At 35.1% G+C, this 21497-nt stretch overlaps 1 protein-coding gene across 1 annotated transcript; it reads left to right on the top strand.

Moving 5' to 3' along the window:
• Positions 1-4295: 4295 nt before the first annotated feature.
• On the top strand, positions 4296-21313 carry LOC139511972 (uncharacterized). The gene is made up of 4 exons (XM_071299217.1): positions 4296-4394; positions 13331-13714; positions 17091-17200; positions 19508-21313. Exons 1-4 carry the CDS (start codon positions 4383-4385, stop codon positions 21288-21290), a joined length of 2289 nt encoding a protein of 762 aa, XP_071155318.1. The 5' UTR covers positions 4296-4382; the 3' UTR covers positions 21291-21313.
• Positions 21314-21497: the final 184 nt, after the last annotated feature.

Below are 21497 nucleotides of genomic sequence, written 5' to 3'. Positions count from 1 at the left end.
GGGATTACGAGGTATTCACGAAGTCGTGTTGCCATCGTAAGACCTTCGGGTATCTTCGTGATTCATTCGTGTAGACATCGTAATGTCAAAACTGCCCGATGGAAACGATGGAAACACGAATGCAATACGATGTGCAAAGATGCATTCCCGGTGACATTACGATAGTGAGGATGGTGATACGAACTCAATACGAACCCTCAACATCGGACGCACCTTCGGGGATTTTTTAACATGTTAAAAAATTTAGAATCCTTCCCGAAGTTGTCCCCGAAGGCTAGAAAAAGTTGCCGATGTTTCTACGATGGTTAAAGATGGCACTACGAATAGCCCGATCTGGATACGATCAGTCCCGATTTTGAAAATTTCCATTATCGTGTTGCCATCGGCGTAAAAATCGGGACAGTGTGACGCGGGCATAACACATAATGCACCGAAGCACATCGTTAATCAATAATCGTCTGTCACGACTGCGTCCCGATTCTACCGAATGTAATCCGATAGAGATCAAATAGTGACAAGACAGTGAACCGACGCTGACGGAAGTTATCTGTTCGAAAACTGTCGGCATACTCGGGATGATCAGGTACTGTCGGAACGTAATCCTATCACGGTCCGCTCTATCGCATTGCAAACGGCTTTGTCTGGTCTCAGTCGTATTGTATTCTGTAATTGTCGCGACTCTGACGTGGGTATCATTGACGAATTTTGAATTAATAACGGGACAGTTTCGGAACGGTTTCGGCAAAAACGGTTCGCAATCGACAAGATCTGGATGCAATCTGGACTCAATCGGCAGAAAAACAGCAATGAAAAATTTCTCCAGATCATTCCCGTTCCAAAGGACACCGTCCCGAATACACAGAACATTGGTAGGAATTCGATCCGATACAGCAGAATCTGTCACGACATATGCACGATTGTAATCCGACTAGACAAAATCGGCTGAGTTTCCCCGAATGTTACGGGACGCACCTAACTGTCGGGGTGCTTTGCCGAACTATTCGGACCCTTCCCGACCAGTAGGAATCTGTTACGAACTAAAACGACTGCGTTCAGACAATAATAGGACATTCCAGATAATTGAGGATACTAATCCGACTTTTTCACTTTTCGTGTCGTATCGTTGTCTGATCTCAAACGGGTGCAATAATCGGCAATGTGTGAACTCCGCATTACTAACATTTATGTTGTATAGTTACTTGATTTCCCTAGTCCTATTACAATTACTGTATGCACCTATAATACTGAAAACCAAAGGAGAGGTCGAACGACTTTTATATTTATATCCCATATTTATCCCATTGCTATACAAACTGGACTTTTATTTTCAGAATTGTTTTCAATAAATGGAAGTGTTGCCCATAAGGTACAGAGGGAGATATAATTTATCCGCCATGCAATTTTCAGTACCAATTCCATACAATTACAAATACTTGTTTGATTTGTCATGACGTCATAAATTTTACACAGTAGATAATTCACCATACAATTTTTGAATGATAAGAATTCTTTCAATGTCCAAACATATGTTTCTACGGTGGCAGAATGCGGCCATGAAAGAAAAAAAAATTATGTTGTTCCCTTAAGATACTATGTCGTTCCCTCAAGATGCTATGTCGTTCCCACAAGATAGTGATCTCGTTCCCTCAAGATAGTTATCTCGTTCCCTCAAGATACTATGTCGTTCCCTCAAGATAGTTATCTCGTTCCCTCAAGATAGTTATCTCGTTCCCTCAAGATAGTTATCTCGTTCCCTCAAGATACTATGTCGTTCCCTCAAGATGTTATGTTGTTCCCTCAAGACAGTTATCTCGTTCCCTCAAGATACCATGTTGTTCCCTCAAGATGTTATGTTGTTCCCTCAAGATAGTTATCTCGTTCCCTCAAGATACTATGTCGTTCCCTCAAGATGTTATGTTGTTCCCTCAAGATGCTATGTTGTTCCCTCAAGATACTATGTTGTTCCCTCAAGATAGTTATCTCGTTCCCTCAAGATTTAAAAATAGTATTGATATATGATTCATTTCGCCCTTCGAAGCGGAACTGTAGACGTGGCCAGATCCCAAAAGTAGAATATTTGCATAATAATAATGATATAATAATTCTGTATTTAAGAGAATAACTGAAAGGGGATAGGAGGGGTCCTGATCCAGAAATCCCGGGCTTAAACACACGAAATCTCGAAATCCCGAATTTAAATAAAGTAAATCCCGACGTCCCGTAATCCGAAAAAAAGAATTCCCGGATCCGAAAGGGTCAATCCCGAAATCCCGAGCTTAAAAACACCCGATCCCGGAGTCCCAGTAAAGGTAGCACTCCACAGTTAGATGTGTAGTTTCGCATTTTGGCCCCTGAGGATTTTTCAAATATAAGAGCTAGTGTGCAATAAAATTCATTTTTGGATAGCTGAGTATTAAAATAGCCTTCGTATTGGGTTTATATGAACATCAAGATCATATAATGTATGTAATATAGGCTGTTTTCTGTATGACAGTCCGTATTTGTATGTCCATACCATACATTGGTCCGGCAATTTTTGTAATGTTTTTTTCCAACTTTTTGTCGCACGAACTTTGTGATTATATTTTACGAAAAAATTAGGCGAAAGACACCCATTTTTTATTTGATCATTAGGAAGATTTATGAAAACAGTGTCTAAAAAGGTATCACTCAAAAGCATTGAAATTCTAGTTTGATCCAAATTTTGGGGGGATATGTGACATGCATGTTTACCCCCTTTTTGCAATATTTTATGGTAAATAAATGCAGAATGTTGCCATGGATACACAGAAAAGGAATTATTTTTCACCCTTTTAACATTTGAAAAATTAAATCTAAGGAAGATACTGATTACATACATATGCACATGTACAACACAAACAGTTAGGTTAATGTATTAGAAATCCAGGAATAGGAGATGATAAAACATTTTGTGGCTCATTTTTAATTTTATTTTCTAAGGGTGGTAAAGGGTTATTTTCGTGCAACGTTTTCGGCCTTTTCATTTAACGTGTTTTCGTGATTTGGTGTTTTATTTCTCGTTTTCTCGTGTTTGGTTCGATGTGCGTGCTTCGTATTTCCCCTTATTTATTTTCCGTGTTTCGTGTCGGTGGTCTTAATTTCTCGTTCTTGCATTGTTCCGCATTTGATTAAAAAGTGAATTGGAAGTAACTCAACGTCTTTACTCCACCGTTTCGAAGTTGGAAATAAAGAATAAATCAATATAATTGTATTGCTATGTTGAGGGAACGAGATAACTATCTTGAGGGAACGTCATAGTATCTTGAGGGAACGAGATAACTATATTGAGAGAACGACATAGTATCTTGAGGGAACGAGATAACTATCTTGTGGGAACGACATATCATCTTGAGGGAACGACATAGCATCTTGAGGGAACAACATAACATCTTGAGGGAACGACATAGTATCTTGAAGGAACGAGATAATTATCTTGAGGGAACGACATATATCTTGAGGGAACGAGATAACTATCTTGAGGGAACGACATAGTATCTTGAGGGAACGAGATAACTATCTTGTGGAAACGACATAGCATCTTGAGGGAACGACATAGTATCTTGAGGGAACAACATAATTTGTTTTTCTTTCATGGCCGCATTCTGCCACCGTATGTTTCCTTATTGTTTCTTGATCTTTTGTTATGAAATAGTTGTTACGTGAGACAATAAATCATGGGATTTAAACAAAATAAAATTCTATAAGCTTCCACAGTAAAAACAAAGAAGGGCTTTTTGTTTCCCATAGTTTCGCATCTTCCAACACTTACCTATTTCTAAGATTTTCCTTAAATCTTAATTTGTAGAATATGTCATGAACTTTGAAAGTAATAGGATCATAATTATAATTCATACGTCATATGTTTCCTTATTGTTTCTTGATCTTTCGTTATGAAATAGTTGTTACGTGAGACAATAAATCATGGGATTTAAAAAAGATAAAATTCTATAAGCTACCACAGTAAAAACAAAGAAGGGGCTTTTTGTTTCCCATAGTTTCGCATCTTCCAACACTTACCTATTTCTAAGATTTTCCTTAAATCTTAATTTGTAGAAAATGTCATGAACTTTGAAAGTAATAGGATCATAATTATAATTCATACGTCAACTTTTTTCAAGTACATGATATCTTTATTACCCAGTAGTGGTCCACACAATCTAGTATCAAATCGAACTTTTGTCTTTAATGTGAATCAATAGGAATGAATTTGCTATGCTTCATATGACAAATTAGTATAATCCTGTTTTTATTCTTTGTCATTTATATTATCGTTTCTTCACTGTCATAAATCAAAACAAAATATCCATATGGTGCATATACTTAAATGACCTTTAACGAGTTGCTTTGTCTTGGAACCGACCATGAAAGTAAAGGTACAGTATATTAAAAATTCATAAAGCGTGTTTTATATTGTTTTTAATTTCTTTAAAACTTGGTACTTTTAGTTCACTTTGTGGCGAATGACTTATCGCTACTAGCAGAGCTGCTATTACTTCTTTTTAAAACTATGCTACATGAATAAAGGCCACTCCGGCACTGTCCCAAAGGCACCCACACAGCAGATACAATTGACGATAATCTCCAACATTGTTGTGTCACGAATGAACTTATACTTTCAAAGCCAAGTTTGCAGTCATTTGGTGATTTTTCTATTTTATTGTCAACGAATAATTTTTTTAATTTTAATAGACCAGAATAGATTTAAAGGTTTGTAATAATTATTGTAGCCGATATACCAATTAACTACATACTAAAGTAATAGTTTCGACATCTGCAATAGTGTTATTTCAACGCACGAAGTATAGCATTTCCAATGTTATTATCATACTTTCAATAGCACTGGGGTAAATGTGATATCCGTAACTGCAGTTACGTATATCAAAAGACGGCGGACAATGTTTCTGGACAATATTTCCTTTGTCAATTTTGTAATAATAATGTATTATTCTTCGGTATTTCGTGTCTTTTTTAATGTATTTCGAAATTTGAAACTGAAATACTAAGGTTTTAAATATCAGTAGCAATAGGTTTACTCTCCAGTTCTGTAAACATTTTTGAAACTTTCCTTTGACCGATACAGACGATTCGCACACATTAGGTCCGAGTACACAGTTATTTCGTAGTGCATTTCTTTTAGACAATAAATGGAAACAAAAAAAATCCAACTGCGCTTTCTCAATAATATTTTTACAGTGTGTTGTACTTCTTTTGGGACAAATTATATCAAAATTATAGAAAACTTCATCAGCTCTAACTCAAAATATGGACAATTTTGTGTTAAGGGGTCTTGGATCTTTAGACAGCATCCGAAGTGCTAATTTTTTACCTTTTTCAGCTGGACCTAATCGATACTTTACATTAATATTTATGACCCAAATGTTTTTACAGTGTCATTTCACCCCCTACTTGCTATATGAGGAATAAAACATGGAGAAATAAATTTGGAAAGGGTATAACAAAAATTGGCAAGTAGCATACTGTCCACACTTAGGACTATATTCGTGGACAACGAAAATCAAAGGACGATAACTGTGTACTCGGACCATTACACCTTTCAATTCGAGAACCGACTAAGCTCTCCACCATGGTATTTATATTTAATGATTAATTCTATATTGAAAACATGTCTCTTGTGGACAGTTATCTCATTGGCAATCATACCACATCTTATTTTTTATATATTTCAATAATGATGGAAAGGTTTCAAATATCAGTCGCACTATGTTTCTCTCCAGTTCAATAAACATATCATTTAATTTATTAAAATTATAAAATATCCCTTCACCATCGATTAGACCAGTCTGTATATAATGAGACAATCGTTCCCAACCCTGGAGATAGTGGGGGAAGGTGGGGGTTCCAACCATATGTCCCATTTAAATGCATTGATCGTCCAAAAAAGTGGGTTTCCAACCCCGAAACAACCTCCCCTCAAAGAGACCACTAGATGGACACTATTCTGGAATCGAAGCCTGGAAATGAGTGGGAGTTAGGTTGGAGGAAACTGAGAGGGGGCGGGAAACGGGTGGCGAGGAAAGTAAAAAAAGGATAATGTATCATGCTTTATGAAAACGTCAAATGTATGCGTAACCAATCCATAGCACAAGGAATTAAATAGCTGGTCACATGATTGTTCCTATCAGGTCGAATTATTCACTTGGAAGTGAACAATTCATCAGCGACGTTTCAAATTGGTTTTTTTTTTTTTTTTTTTTTTTAATTATTATCTTAGTTACATAAACATAATAAAACTGAACCAAACTGGTTGCAAAAAGTTTTTTAATGATGAAACAAACAAAAACATGTTTTGAATTTTCGTTTTATCTCGTAGCAAATTTTCCTATAAAATTGACATTCTCAAACATTAACGTTCGCGGAGTTTCTGTCAAATTGTGAAAAAAGTAATCTTTAAATCATAATGGTGTTAGAACCAATAATTTCAATTATTCAATTATTTATATTAATCATAATAAAGTAATCATTATGATTTTTATTGAAGATTGAAATATTTTGTTGAAAATGACCAATGTGCGAAATACATTAAGCGGAAATCATCGATCTACCAGATAAAATCACAAACCTGACAACTGTCAATTCATTTATTTTCGTGGATTTTTTAATTAAAGATAACATCAAATTTGTGGTTCACATGAAACCACGAACGCAAAGAAAGTTGGTATCCAACGAAAAGTGCTGAATTAAAAGGCTATAAAAAAAAATACATTACAACCAAGTGCAGTTGAATTCCAAAAAAGTATAATGTATTTATCAAGAGATGACTGATGCATCACAAATATGATGAACAAATATACCAATCAAAGATAATATAAATTAAAATTTAAGATATTAATGTTCAGTTGATATTTCTTCAGTCAAGTGATTACAATGATAACAAGTGAACTGATTTTGACATACATTGTTCAATCTGTTAATTAGTCGTATATTTGTCACGTTATATATTAACAATGACTTAAAGATTGTCACAGTTAGCACCCTTTATTTCATCTCATTTAATATTTTTTGCGCATACAAAATGTAAGAAATTTTATAGATAACTGAACAGTATATGGGTCAAAAATATTAAAAAAGTGATATGCAAATGAAAACAAAAAAGATGGTTTTTCATACAGGTATATATTGCAAATTGTAAAATGTTAAAAGACCGGTGAAGTATGAAATTTTCATTGCAATAAAAAGCATAGATTTTCTTTTATAGTGTTGTACTCCTACCTAATGAAGGTAAACTGAAGGAACGAGTACCAACCTTTTCCAGATAATGGTAGACAAAGGCGTTCTCCCCGATGGACTGTGGTGTCCACAGCCCTGAAGGAGTAGAACTCCTGTACTGTCATAGCCATTTTGAAACTCTGTCATATTGATATTTCTCATGTGAATGGGAAACTGTCGTATACAGAGCATTCACTGGGAGAGGAGTTGGGGTTATGTGTAGGAGTAAGGGTGAAGTGTCGTATAGGGTAGGAGAATGACGGGGTGTATTTTTTGTGGTAGGGGTTGCTAGGGTTATGGGAAATGGGTTAGGTGGTTACGTGTAGGTAGATTTAGGGATAAGCATTCTTGTGGGTAGTAAGTTTATTTAGGGGCATTTACGGGTAACTATGCGACGGGTTCAGAGGGTTAAGGGTATAGGGTATGATGGTAAAATTGGTTAAGAGAGATACGAGTGAAGTCAATTAGGATTGAAGGGTGTTAAGGTTAGGGCTAAAGTGAACGGTGGAGTTGAAATGAAAGGATGGTGTGTGTGAGAGTGGAGGAGAGAGTGTGAGAGTAGAGGAGAGTGTGAGAGAAGAGAGGAGAGGAGACTTGTGTGGGAGAGGAGAGTATGTGTGTGAGAGAGCACAGTGTGTGAGAGAAGAGAATAATGTGTGAGAGAAGAGAAGGATGTGTAAGAGAAGATGTGTGAGAGAAGAGAAGAGTGTGTGAGAGAAGATGTGACATGTGTGTGAGAGAAGTATGAGAGAAGTGCAGAGTTCATGAGAGAGGAGAGAGGATAGACTGTGAGAGAAGAGCAGAGAGAAGAGCAGTGTGTGTTGGAGAGGAGTGAGGAGAGTGTATGTGAGAGAGGTGAGAGAAGAAGAGAGTATGTTTGAGAGAGAGTGTCTGTGAGAGATGAAAATAAAGGGGTGAGAGAGGAGGAGAATGTGTACGAAAGAGAAGGAGAGTGTGTACACGAGAGAGGAGGAAAGTGTGTGTGAGTGAGATGACTGACTAAATGTTGGTGTGTTTAGGAGAGAACGACAGAGTGTGTGGGTTGGTAGGAGAGAGAAGAGTGATAGCATGGAGGGGTTCTTTTCTGATGTTTCCGTTGAACTTTGAGAAGATATCCGCAAGTATCCGAATAAAATGAAAAAGTGGATCAAAGACATCTATCTTGTAAATAGTAACAATAAAATGTTAATGAAAAAAAAATCTGTTATCATTTACCCCCTGAAGTAGTACAGTCAATTTAATTAGCATCAATTTGACCCTAATCTTAAACTAATAGCAACAGAAGATTTTTAAGTTTTACTCTATAGCATTATACCCCAAATATACACAGAAAAAAGTCCAACAAAATATAACTTGAGGAAGACTAGAAAATCACGATTTTAAAATTCCTATGGATATTTGCAATGAAAAGGGAGATAACTCTACAAAAGGGCAGAATTATCAATAAAAATTGATACAAAATTATAATTTACCGCTTCTATTCAGCATAAGATATTGAGTCTTGATATTTTAGCCGTTTTTAGAGTCAAGTCACCAAAGATGCTCTTTCCTCGTTTTGTAAAAAGTGGTGTAAACGTGAAAATCTGATATAAAATCTCTTGATTCTTATTTAAATGAATGTATGAATGTGGTAGATAAGAGAATATCACATTTTAAAAATAATTTAAAAGTAAATAATAGAGTACATAATACACCTATTTCCAGAATAAGAAATAAACTTCCAGAACTTTCAAAGCGGTTTGTGTTTGTACCGGCCGACAAAGCAGCCAACAATGTGGTGGTGGTATGCCGTAAATAATACTAAGTGTTCTACAACTTATCTTTCAGTGCTCTTAACAAGTTCATTAACCACTATTAAAGAGCTCATCATAAACTATTGTAATAAAATATATGAAAATAGTGGTATAAACCATTTTTGGAGTGTAAAAAATTCTTTGGGTGTTTTAGATAAAGATTCATAGATATAAAGATTTGGTTTTGAAGTTTGGTTGTACCTGTAGAAAACTTATTTCAAACGGGATAGCACATCCTCATTTTTACGGAAATGTTGTTAACCGTGCCCGGGAATTTAGAAATGATCCATGTAAACGTATCGCTCCTTTAAATAAACTTATTCTAAAAGGTTACCAATTCAACACTGTAATAAGATCATTGAATATTGTTTTTATTGGTATAAATATTGATTTTGTTATCAGTAAATTAAAAGCAAACTAAATATTCCTAGTATGTTATATACATATACACATTCATGGATCTACAATCTGTCGATAACTGTAACTTGGCTTTGCACGAGGACATGTTTTTCTCTGGCTGTTTATGAAATCCATTGGATGTTGGATGTGTACGGATTGATAGTTTAGTCTTAGATGCATGAATTTTTTATTATTTGTTAGTGGCTTTGAACTAGCTGTCAGATGACTCTGAGTACTCTTAGATCTGTTCCTAGTGTCTTTTTTGTTGTTGGGATGTACAAGTACCCGGCCACGTTCACTTGTATTTTTGTCCATCTGATGAGTTAAGCCTTTTTCAACTGATTTTTATAGTTCGTTCTTATGTTGTACTGTTATACCACTGTCCCAGGTTAGGGGAGGGTTGGGATCCCTCTAACATGTTTAACCCCGCCACATTATTTAAGTATGTGCCTGTCCCAAGTCAGGAGCCTGTAATTCAGTGGTTGTCGTTTGTTTATGTGTTACATATTTGTTTTTCGTTCATTTTTTTTTATATAAATAAGGCCGTTAGTTTTCTCGTCTGAATTGTTTTACATTGTCTTAGCGGGGCCTTTTATAGCTGACTATAAGGTATGGACTTTGCTCATTGTTGAAGGCCGTGCGGTGACCTATAGTTGTTTATTTCTGTGTCATTTTGTTCTCTTGTGGACAGTTGTCTCATTGGCAATCATACCACATCTTCTTTTTTTTTATAGATACTGACCAAATATAATTTACAGCTATAAACAATACCAAAATTTCACAGAATGTTTTCAAAATGGTCACAAAGCCACTTATTTGCAATTCTTATATGAAAAATGCACACAAAAAAATAAAAATACACATGAAACTTCGGTTTTGTACATTTCATAATCTGAAGATGATATAATTTAGTTGAATACTAACTTATAACCCTATCAAAGTATCATGCTTAACATGAATTTTAAGAAAATCAACCAAAAACTGTCAAAAAAGACTATTTTTTACAGAGTTATCTTCCCCTTCTAATGTTAATTTCCATAGGATTTCATTTTTCCTCAAGTTAGATTTTATGGGACTTTTTTTCTGTGTATATATGGGGCTAAATGCTAAAGATTAGAACTAGAACATTTTCTGTCGCAATTAGTTTGAGGTTAAACTTTAGTTTGACTGGACAAAAGTAGCAAACGACGATAACAGGAGGCTATTGGAGCTTTGAGAAGAATGGTATCTTTAAAATGTTGGTGTGCAAATAAATTTCAGGAATATAATTCAAATTTTTATTCTGGTTGTATACCACCCTGAAACACGCCAATTAAACGTACATGTATGCAGCTTGACAACACTACTCTATAAAAATTAAGATGTTGAAATAGGTATATTTTGGGAAATTGTTACATGCTAAGGACTACTTGAAACACTCAGAAATTTTTGATAGAGAAGATAGTTAGAATTTGTATTTTCATGATTTTTCACTTTTTTTTCAATATGCAGCCAAGATTTACATATTTAAATTTCAGTTTCACAAGCTGGTAATGCATTTTTTGATGTAAATAATATACCTAAATCATAGTGTCTCTTGATGTCCATTTCTTATAACCCAGTTTAACAAATAATTTCTTAAAACTGTACGATTGATGTTTGAGATTTTTTTGAGGGTGCATTTTGTTTTATTCTCGTTCATCGCTGTAGCCACTGAGTAATACTATTTGGTTACAAGTATACAAGTCCTGCTAAAAAAAAAAAATGATTAAATAATCAACATTCACAAATTTTAATGACTGGTCACGAAAGTATTATTGTAAAACAATATAAGTGTGATTGATATATACTAGTCAACAAAAGAAACGATACAACACTTTAATCAAAAATAATATTTTACCGTTCAGCAGAAAACAAAAACTAATACATGAAATATGGGTTTTTTAACGTTCTACATGACACAGTAATAAAAAGAAACGTCACAGACAGTTCCTGGACCTAATACGGACGGATCAAAGTCATCATCTGGAATTTCAGTTGGCGGAAATAAATAGCGAGTATGTACCGCCTCTCGTAGCAATATCAGTTCCACACATTCGACGCATAGATCCAATCAAAGTCATAATGTTGGCTTGGGGGATATTATTCCACTCCTGTATGAGAGCTAAACGCAAATCTTGTAGCGTTTCCGGTGGATTTTGTTTTTCTCGAACACGTCTACCAAGTTGATCCCATAAATGTTCTATGGTAGCAATACACAGTTAAGAAAAAAAACTTAAAATCCTCATAATTTAAAAAAAAATCATATGCATTTCTGCTCGTTTTACATAAAATTGAATTGAAAAATCGAGCGTCAAATCTTTGTTGAAAAACACTACAATAATTTCTAGAACTATGGGTGGTGCGGATAGGAAAATACGGATTGTCTAACAGGAAAATGGCCTACAAAACCAATCTAAATGTTCATATAAACCCACTTGGAATGCTATATTATTCTTCAACTATCTAAAAATAAATCTTATTGTACAAAAACTATCATATTTAAAAAATTAACCATGGCCATAATGCGAAATTAAACTTCTTACTGTGTATTGCTACCTATAGGAGAAAGATCTGGTGATAATGATGGCCTAGGAAGAACTCGAATATCGTTTTGTTCGAGATACTCCATACAAAGCCTTTCAACATGACATCTAGCGTTATCCTGTTGGAAAATAGTTGAAACCGCGTTGTCGAAAAAAAGGCAGAACAATAGGGTTAAGAGCTTCATCCCTACATCTCGAAGTGTTCAAGTTGCCATCAATGATTTTTAACCGTGTGCGTCCGTTGTCACATATTTCACCCCATAACATCACACTTCCGCCTTCAAAACGATCTGTTTCCATGACACAAGGTTCCAAAAATCGTTCACCTGGTCTATGGTATACTCTCATGCGTCCATCACTTAAACGGAGAGCAAATCGGGACTCATCAGTAAAAAGGATATGTTGCTAGGTGTGCAACCTCCAACGTCGTCTTGCACGAGCCTAATGAAGTCTTGCAGCCCTATGACGCTGCTTAAAGAGCGGCCCTTTCAGTATAGTCCTGAATGAAGTCGATGCGCTCTGAGCCTTCGTCGAACTGTCTCAAACAAAATTCTGTAGTTGTGACGACCAGGTATTCCTAGGGCCGTATTTTCTGCATTTAATGTACGGTTGCGAAAGTGCAAAAGACGCATCTCGCGGTCTTGACGTTGTGACGTCTTATGGGGTCTGTCGCTACGTGGTCTATCATTTGTTGAGCCAGTTTGCCTCAGACGAATCATCTTGATATTATTATTCTTGCCACATGAAAATGATTTGCGACGTCAACGTGCGTCATCCTAGGTCTGACCTTGCCAACAGCTTGTTCATGCTCATTTTGAAGTAACCGTGGCAATAATTTCTGGATTTGTTTCCATTTTTTTAAGATGTCAAATTGTTAACCTGATGCAGTTACCTAACTATTGACATCATACAATTTAAATGCTTCACTGATTCACGGCGAACTCGATTACAGGACGGAAAAGTAAAATTCACGATTGTTGTCGTATTCGATTCGGAATTTTTTTTGGCAAAAAATCCAAAAAAGCATTAAAGATGCTTTTTGGAGATGAATAAAGAAATAAACTTAATCAGAACTTTGATTGAAAAATATGAAAATTTTTAACCAATTTAATCTTGTATCGTTTCTTTTGTTGACTAATATAGTTAGTACATACTTATCTAGCAGCAAAATACAACTCTTCGGGTATTTATAATAATTGTGTTGTACATGTAACTTTCAAATTCCGCGCGTATATTATCAACGAGTTTGAAAATTATTATTTCCTATCGTGTATGAAAACTTTTCTAATGACTATCAACATTTACATTTTTGTTTTATTTTCACAGATAATAATTCTGATTTTCCTGTCATATCTCACGGCAATAGAGTGTGATGTTAAACCACAACCACTTCCAAAACAATTGAAATTATGTCTAAAAGACAGATTCGCTAGTGATCCTTCAGCAAGAGAAGAGGATGTAAGCACATCGTGCATGTTAGAGTTCATGTGGTTAAACAAGGATCATTGTGAGGTCGCTTCACCAGGGACAGTAGAGTGGCTTTCATCTTTGGTTAGAAAACTCGCTTCGAGCTCAATAAGAAAGGGGTCTACTAGACATAAGAGACAGGCTTCTGGTGGAACTCCTAGAAGAAGAAAAGAATACAGGATGTTAAGTGACAACGAACGACGAGAATATCATGATGCTATAAACCAACTTAAGAATGACAGGGTAAATATCCGTTAGTTTAAAGACAGGGAAAACATATCCGTCCAGAAAGTCGGTTTAATACGTCATTTTTTGTTTCGAATTCAAAACGTATCCATTTCTAATGAAACCTTTTCGTTTTTTATGCAGTATAAGCAACAGGATAAACATCCAGAAAGTTAGTTTAATCCGAAATTTTTGTTTCGAATTCAAAGCTTATCAATTTTTATTTGAACTCTTTTGGTTTGAATGCCATAAAATGTAACAATCTTCAGTGAACTTGTGAAGTTTACTAAAAAAAAGATAAAAATAATAATAATAAAAGGTGAAATCACGAGAAAAAAATAACACCTTCCAAGAACTTGATGTCAAAGACTGATATTGTTTAGACAAGGAGGGATTAAGATTTTAATATGTTGCATAGACACAGTATGCTTAAATTATCACTTGTAGTTTTCTGTTTCTGTTTCGGTGGACTGCTGTCTCGTTGACTTCTAGTTCACTTTTCTTTATATTCCTATCAATTAATGTTTACTTGGTCAAGCAGTAAATGTACCCTTTTAAAAAGTATTGCTCGAAACCATTCATATTTACTGCACTGAATGATACGATGTAAAAGATTAATAACTAATTTATTTTTATTTTGACAACAAGTGTGGACACAGATTAATGTGGATAGCAATTTTTAAATTTGTGTCAGTGTATTTGAAACTGTTATTATCATTGCGTTGATGTATTGGCTGTGCCTTGTTGTATTCTAATTAGGTTCTAAGTTAAATTGTGTTCCATGGTAAAGGTCATCTTGCTATTTAGATCAGAACCAAAAGCTTATTATTGGTATTATGCAGGGTAGACCTGAGATTATTTTTAAAACAACTTACCCTATGGTCAAACAATATTTTACTTGTCGGAGACAATACATTTTATTGATGATGAGAGGAAACATAAGGATTGTAAACGATTCCGTGTGTCTTCCTGGTAACAACTAGTCTGTATTCATCGAACTGTCATTCCAAATTCATTTAATATTCTTTTTATGGAAATATTCTTTATAAAGCACAAAGGTGTCAGTATTCACCTAAAAAACTAACAAAACCTTTGAATAGACTTATTAAGAAGGGATATAGTTACGATACTGTTGTCAGGTCATTAAAAATTGCATATTTTGGCGTTAATATTGATTCACTTATAGGGTCTTTGCATCGGAACTAAACACATTTATTCAAAACCAGTTGTTTGCATGACACGGGTTATGTTCTTCTCATATATGTTATGATGGTATGATACTAAACCCCTAACGGGAAGGATTGTGCCTGATGTTCATATGATGAAATCATAATCTTTCTGTCAGTTTAATTAAAGTCTGGAGCTGGCATGTCAGTTAACTGCTAGTAGTCTGTTGTTATTTATGTATTATTGTCATTTTGCTTATTTTCTTTGGTTACATCTTCTGACATCAGACTCGGACTTCTCTTGAACTGAATTTTAATGTGCGTATTGTTATGCGTTTACTTTTCTACATTGGCTAGAGGTATAGGGGGGTTGAGATCTCACAAATATGTTTAACCCCGCCGCATTTTTGCGCCTGTCCCAAGTCAGGAGCCTCTGGCCTTTGTTAGTCTTGTATTATTTTAATTTTAATTTCTTGTGTATAATTTGGAAATTAGTATGGCGTTCATTATCACTGAACTAGTATATATTTGTTTAGGGGCCAGTTGAAGGACGCCTCCGGGTGCGGGAATTTCTCGCTACATTTAAGACCTGTTGGTGACCTTCTGCTGTTGTTTTTTTCTATGGTCGGGTTGTTGTCTCTTTGGCACATTCCCCATTTCCATTCTCAATTTTATCTCATTTATAAAGAATAAAATACCAATTTGAGGTACACTGCAATGATCAAGTAATGAAATATATCAATGTCCCAAGTAAATCGAAGTCTTCTTTAGAAGAAATACCCCCACATTGGATGTCAATCGCGAATTTTTATCCTTTACATTATTTGATTGGTGTTTAATTTGAAGTATCAAAGTAATCCAAATAGAATTTATTTTGGCCCAATAAGTACAAACCAAAATCTGTGTCAGTAGAAAAATACAGCACATTCGACTTAGCCATAGTCTTATAGTTAACATTTCTGTTCTTATTCATTCTTGGCTATCACATTTCGGCGGTGGGTGTTCCTAATACATTTAAACCAGAAAAGCAGTTCGGAAGCATACAATCTGTAAAGTGTTGTATTCCTTTTTAACCGGATTTTTGTGACAAAAATGTCGGTTATTGATTTGGGGATGTACGGCGGGCGGCCGGGCGGTCGGTCGGTCGGGCGGGCGGCAATCAAATATTATCCGTGCATTAACTCATGAACCATTCAACCAAAACTTTTAAAATTTTAATATGTTGTTTACTGACAACTAAATGAAGGTCAAGTTCAATAATGGCGATTTTGACTTTTACCGTTCAGGAGTTATGGTTCTTGAAAGATTGAAAAATGGAGTTTCCAGTCGTGTCCGTGCATTTACTCATCAACTGTTCCACCAAAGCTTCCCAAATTTTAATATGTTGTTACTGATGACAAAATAGAGGTCAAGTTCAATAATGACGATTTTGACTTTACCGTTCAGGAGTTATGGTTCTTGAAAAATTGAAAAATGGAGTTTCCAGTCGTGTCCGTGCATTTACACATGAACTGTTCTACCATAGATTCCCAAATTATAATATGTTGTTACTGATGACAAAGTGGAGGTCAAGTTCAATAATGACGATTTTGACTTTTACCGTTCAGGAGTTATGGTTCTTGAAAGATTGAAAAATGGAGTTTCCAGTCGTGTCCGTGCATTTACTCATGAACTGTTCTACCAAAGCTTCCCAAATTATTTTAATATGTTGTTACTGATGACAAAATAGAGGTCAAGTTCAATAATGACGATTTTGACTTTTATCGTTCAGGAGTTATGGTTCTTGAAAGATTGTAAAATGGCGTTTCCATTCACGTTGTTGCATTTACTCATGAACCATTCAATCTAAGCTTTTCAAATTTTAATATGTTGATACTGATGACAAAATGGAGGTCAAATTTGATATTGACGATTTTCACTTTCATCATTCTTCAGTAATGGTTCTTATGATATTGCCAGGACACAAATAAATATAAATAAATCCTGTTTGCTGTCGTTGTGACAGCCTTTTGTTATGTCATGATTTGCTTTGAATGTTTTGGTGGTATTCTTAAAGAACAGAAATATTTTAACATCAATGTTTATTTCAGTCCATTTTATTTTTGTGGCGTACTTTTTTCATATATTTTGCTTATGGTTCCCGGATTAGCTGATCATTGTTTATTTCGAACACGAATTGTGCAAACTGAATTTGTGAGTAGTTGTAGTATAATTTAATATACTTTCAGTCTAGGACTCCAAATAAATATGATGCCTTAGTACGATATCATCAAGTTGCAAGTAGAGGAGCTCACGGTGGACCAGCGTTCCTGGCATGGCATCGTTACTTTTTAGTTCTGTAGGTATTGTACATAATTTAATGTTGCGTATAAATACAACTCTATTTGTATTGCGCATTTTAATATCTAAAACGATTGTGTTCAGTTTGTATGCCATACTACGAGATAAAAAGGGACACAAGTCCATACATACAGGTACCAGTAATTAATCTCGATGACATCATCTTTTTACCTACTTTTTAGCTGAAGACGGAAGCGGGTCTAGCAACTGTTCGAATCCGTCCGTTCGTCTGTTCGTCTGTCTTTCCATCCGTTCGAAAGAAATCTTTCGTTGACATTTTGTTGGCTTCTGTGAAAGCAAATGCTTAATTACTCGGCCTGAAGCTTTATAAGGTTAAGATGTAGCGATTAAGCATTTTTCACAACTGCGGTATATCTGTTCCAGACCGTATGAGAATTTGGACCGTACGCGTACGGTCTGGACCGTATGCGTACTTTTTCAAAATACTCATACGGTCGGACCGTACTCGTACGGCCGGACTGATATTAGGAAGTTAGTCAAATTTATTAGATACAAATGCATATAACAGATAAACATAACTTAACTCTCAAATTAATATAAAAAAAGTTCAATGGTCATTGAAATAAAAACTTTATATTTTAACTATTTCAAAAATTCACGCTTATTAAATCTGTTAATCTCTTGTATTTAGATCAGTAATACATTAATTGAATTATGATCACTGAAATCGAAGATATCGTAGGTAAACATAATGTGGAACCGAAGGACAATTGTTTTAGAATATTTAGCAACTTTATAAAAAAAATGAAAGGAACATGCATGAACTGCAAACGTGTAAACGTAAAAAAAAAAGATTACGTTACTTTTGGTAGCAAGTGTCACCTTGGGCGAGAGTACAAAAATAGAATAGTACTTTCCAAATAATCATATGGTCTGGAACATATCCACTTCCTGTTTGCCAATAGTTTGAAATTTGAAATTTTACAAAACTTATTGTACATGTAACTAAAGTTACCATTGCTCCTATTGAAGGGAAGATTTAATATTTTGTCTGCAGGTTGGTCATGTTGAGTCATAGCGAGGACATTATGCAATTTTAACATCTGCTGTGTATCCATTTCATGTTTGCCGATAGGTTTGAATTTCCAACACTCATCGTACAAAAAATAATTTCGTGAAGTTTTCGTTTCTCCTATATAATGGAAATATTAAATATCTGAACTGCAGTTTCATGATGTTCAGTTGTTTCCGAGTGAACAAAATTGCATCTGCTTTATACCACTTCCAGCTGTTTGCCGTTAGTTTGAAAATTTCTGCACTCATTGGTCAAAGGGGATATTCGTCAAAAATTCTCCTCTCCTATATAAGGAAATGATTTAATATTTGGTCTGAAGCTAGATAATGATTAGTTGTAGCAAGTATGATTTTTTTTACATCTGCTATGTAGCTTCTTTCTATTTGCCGATGGTTTGAAATTGTCGCATAAGAAAATTGTCGTAAAAGTTTATAATTTCAAATAGTTTCATTTAAAAAATATTCGGTTTGGCTCTAGGAACCAACAATGCCAAAGCGAGCAAATAAAAATGTGGAAGATATACATGTGCGACATACAACAAAGGCAATTGGGAGAAGAAATATTAATTGAGGACAAATGAAAAACTATCTGCACGTTCATTATTATCTAATTACATGTATATATACTGATTCATAAAAAAAAAGTGTTGTTTTAAAAGTTGCAGAAGTGCTTTCTTAGAATTTGACGAGATTAACTTACGCTTGTTGTATCATACGAAAGACCGAATTGAAGGATCCTTTATTTTAACTTATGAATTCATTTTTGACACATTAATCAAGGCTTTTATGGGACTTTAATGTCCTATGTTCGCGCATCCAGGACCAGTACACTGCATGCAATGACATAATGTCAAACATGAAATGTAGGAATTTGTGTTGTACGATGTAAGAATATAATTAAACCTGGGTGATGAAGACATTTATTGATAACTTAATGACATTTTATAAACATAAAGTTGTTAGTAAAAATAAAAAATAAAAACTTCTTCGCGTGTTCCCGCCTAAAAATAAACCAATGGGAATATAGCTTTGCAACATTAAAAAAAGGGGAAAAAATGACACTTCTAAATAGCACTAATTATTTGTTTATATGTAATTAGCTAACAATGGTTTTGAACGGTTATTTTACATTAAAGACATAAATTTTCAGGAACAAACTTATGCAGCTAGATTGTTAGATCTGACAGTTAAAATCTTATAACTAAGAAACTGAAAATACTGTATTGTTAATGGTTGTCTGTTACATGTACATGCTATATGACCTTTTCAGTTACGAGTTGGCATTGCAAGAAAAGAATCCAAATGTAATGTTACCATATTGGGATTCAACATTAGATTCAGCAATGTCGGATCCGACCGATTCAGTTTTGTGGACACGGGAATTTGCAGGCAATGGCAGAGGCAATGTTGTAACTGGGCCTTTTGCTGGTTGGCGGTACAATAATAATCCTCTAACGCGGTCAGTAGGTAACGTCGGAAGATTGATGGATAGACGAGCGACAAACAGACTTATAAGAACCAGAAGGAGTTACAGGTACTTTGTTATACAACTTGAACAACCCCATAACCGTGTTCATGTCTGGGTTGGCGGGAATATGGTGAGCGTGGAACGGTCCCCAAGTGATCCAATGTTTTACATGCATCATGCTTTCATTGATTGTGTGTGGGAACTATATCGAAATTTGCAGAAAAGACGACGTCGACAAGGAAAAAGCTTTCAGGATCCAGAAGAATACCCTTTAGCTAGAGGGTTTGAAAGACCTCATCACAATCGGGAAACAGAAATGCAACTACCACTCCTTAGAAATCAATCTCTAACGAATGAAGATGGATATTTAAACTTTTGGACAGACGAATACTACACATATGCCCCACTTCCATGGTGTGGTAATATAAAACCTGACTGTGGTTCTAAATGGTTGCGATGTGACCTCATATCCAAAACATGTGTATCGAGAGGATCGATTGCTATAGAACCACAAATAACACCAGCGAGGTTTTTACGAGTAGCAGAAATTGTAGCACCTGAACCAGCTCAATCAGCACCTAGAATAAACTTACAGCGCTCTGTAAGATTTTCCCATGATGCTTCAGTTTCATCTAAATTATCTAAACCAGTAGCAACTACAAAACTTACAACATCATCAGAAGATGTAACGAAATGGGCAAAAAGTGTATCAAAGGAATCATTTTATCGTATTCTTGAGAGAGTATCGCTATCAGACAGCAGTGATTCATCCCGAAGCGGAATTTTAAATAACAGTCCAAGCAAATTGAGACCCTCACAAAAGCGACACCCTATAAAGGAAGCTTCATTTGAAATAATTGAAACAAAGCCAGTATCAGTGGCAGATATGACCATGGATGATTTTTACATACGTGAAGAACAGAAACCATGCGCAGGATTACCAACACAAAATACATTTTTATGTGGCTGTAAAGCAAATACAGAATCGTGGGTATTCATACCAGTACAGGTTATACATTTACGACAAGGGGACATAATCTATGATTCACATCCGGTAAATGCGCAAGGAAATTTAGTAGAAGATGAAGACATATTTTCTTACGGTAAAAAACTTCCTTTTACAGCAGGTTTACATAATAAGTATAATTCAACAGAAAATCCTTGCTATCAAGATAAATCAGGACTAACGAAAGTAAAAGTTGCAGCTTTTGGAGTTAATTATAACGGAATGTATGAAGACCATGTATTCCTTGATAACAGACCATCAGTATCGAAAGCAGTTACTTATATAGCAGTCAAAAGACCTGGGTACACCGCTTCAAACACTTTTATTATAGCGTCAGACGAATGTGGAAAAGTTTGTCAGCCTATGATTATTGCTAAGCAACATAAACATAGGTATCCTACATACCGGAAGTTTTCAGGTGCTGCCATGGTTACGTTAAATACACCAGAGTATCACAGCGATACATACCGCGGCGCAGAAGCCTTGGTTTGGAACAACAAGAAAATACCTTATCAAAACGACAACCAAATTCCTATTGTATTTTACTGTACTCATGCAAATGGAAAACCATGGTTTTAATAAAAAAAAGTGATTGATTTATATATTTAATGACTTTACTGACTGTCAACAATTTCAAACGCATGATACGACACAGATTTTTTTTTGCCTTGAAAAATTAACAGAGGTTCCTTCCCCTGACATATAATTTTGTTTCAGAAGGTTTTTTTAGTAATAGGAAATAAGTATATATTATAAATTGTCAAAAACGATAACACAAACACATTC

The sequence above is a fragment of the Mytilus edulis genome, chromosome 1 (assembly GCF_963676685.1).
Source record: "Mytilus edulis chromosome 1, xbMytEdul2.2, whole genome shotgun sequence".
NCBI classification, from domain to species: Eukaryota; Metazoa; Mollusca; class Bivalvia; order Mytilida; family Mytilidae; genus Mytilus; species Mytilus edulis.
The sequence above is the reverse complement of the archived record's forward strand: the minus strand, read 5'-3'. Positions and strand labels throughout refer to the sequence as shown.

Excerpts from the sequence above, each read along its gene's own strand:
- LOC139511972 (XM_071299217.1), top strand. Across the intron at positions 13,715-17,090 it reads ACCAACTTAAGAATGACAGG|TCTAGGACTCCAAATAAATA; the intron begins GTAAATATCCGT and ends ATATACTTTCAG. Across the intron at positions 17,201-19,507 it reads CATCGTTACTTTTTAGTTCT|TTACGAGTTGGCATTGCAAG; the intron begins GTAGGTATTGTA and ends TGACCTTTTCAG.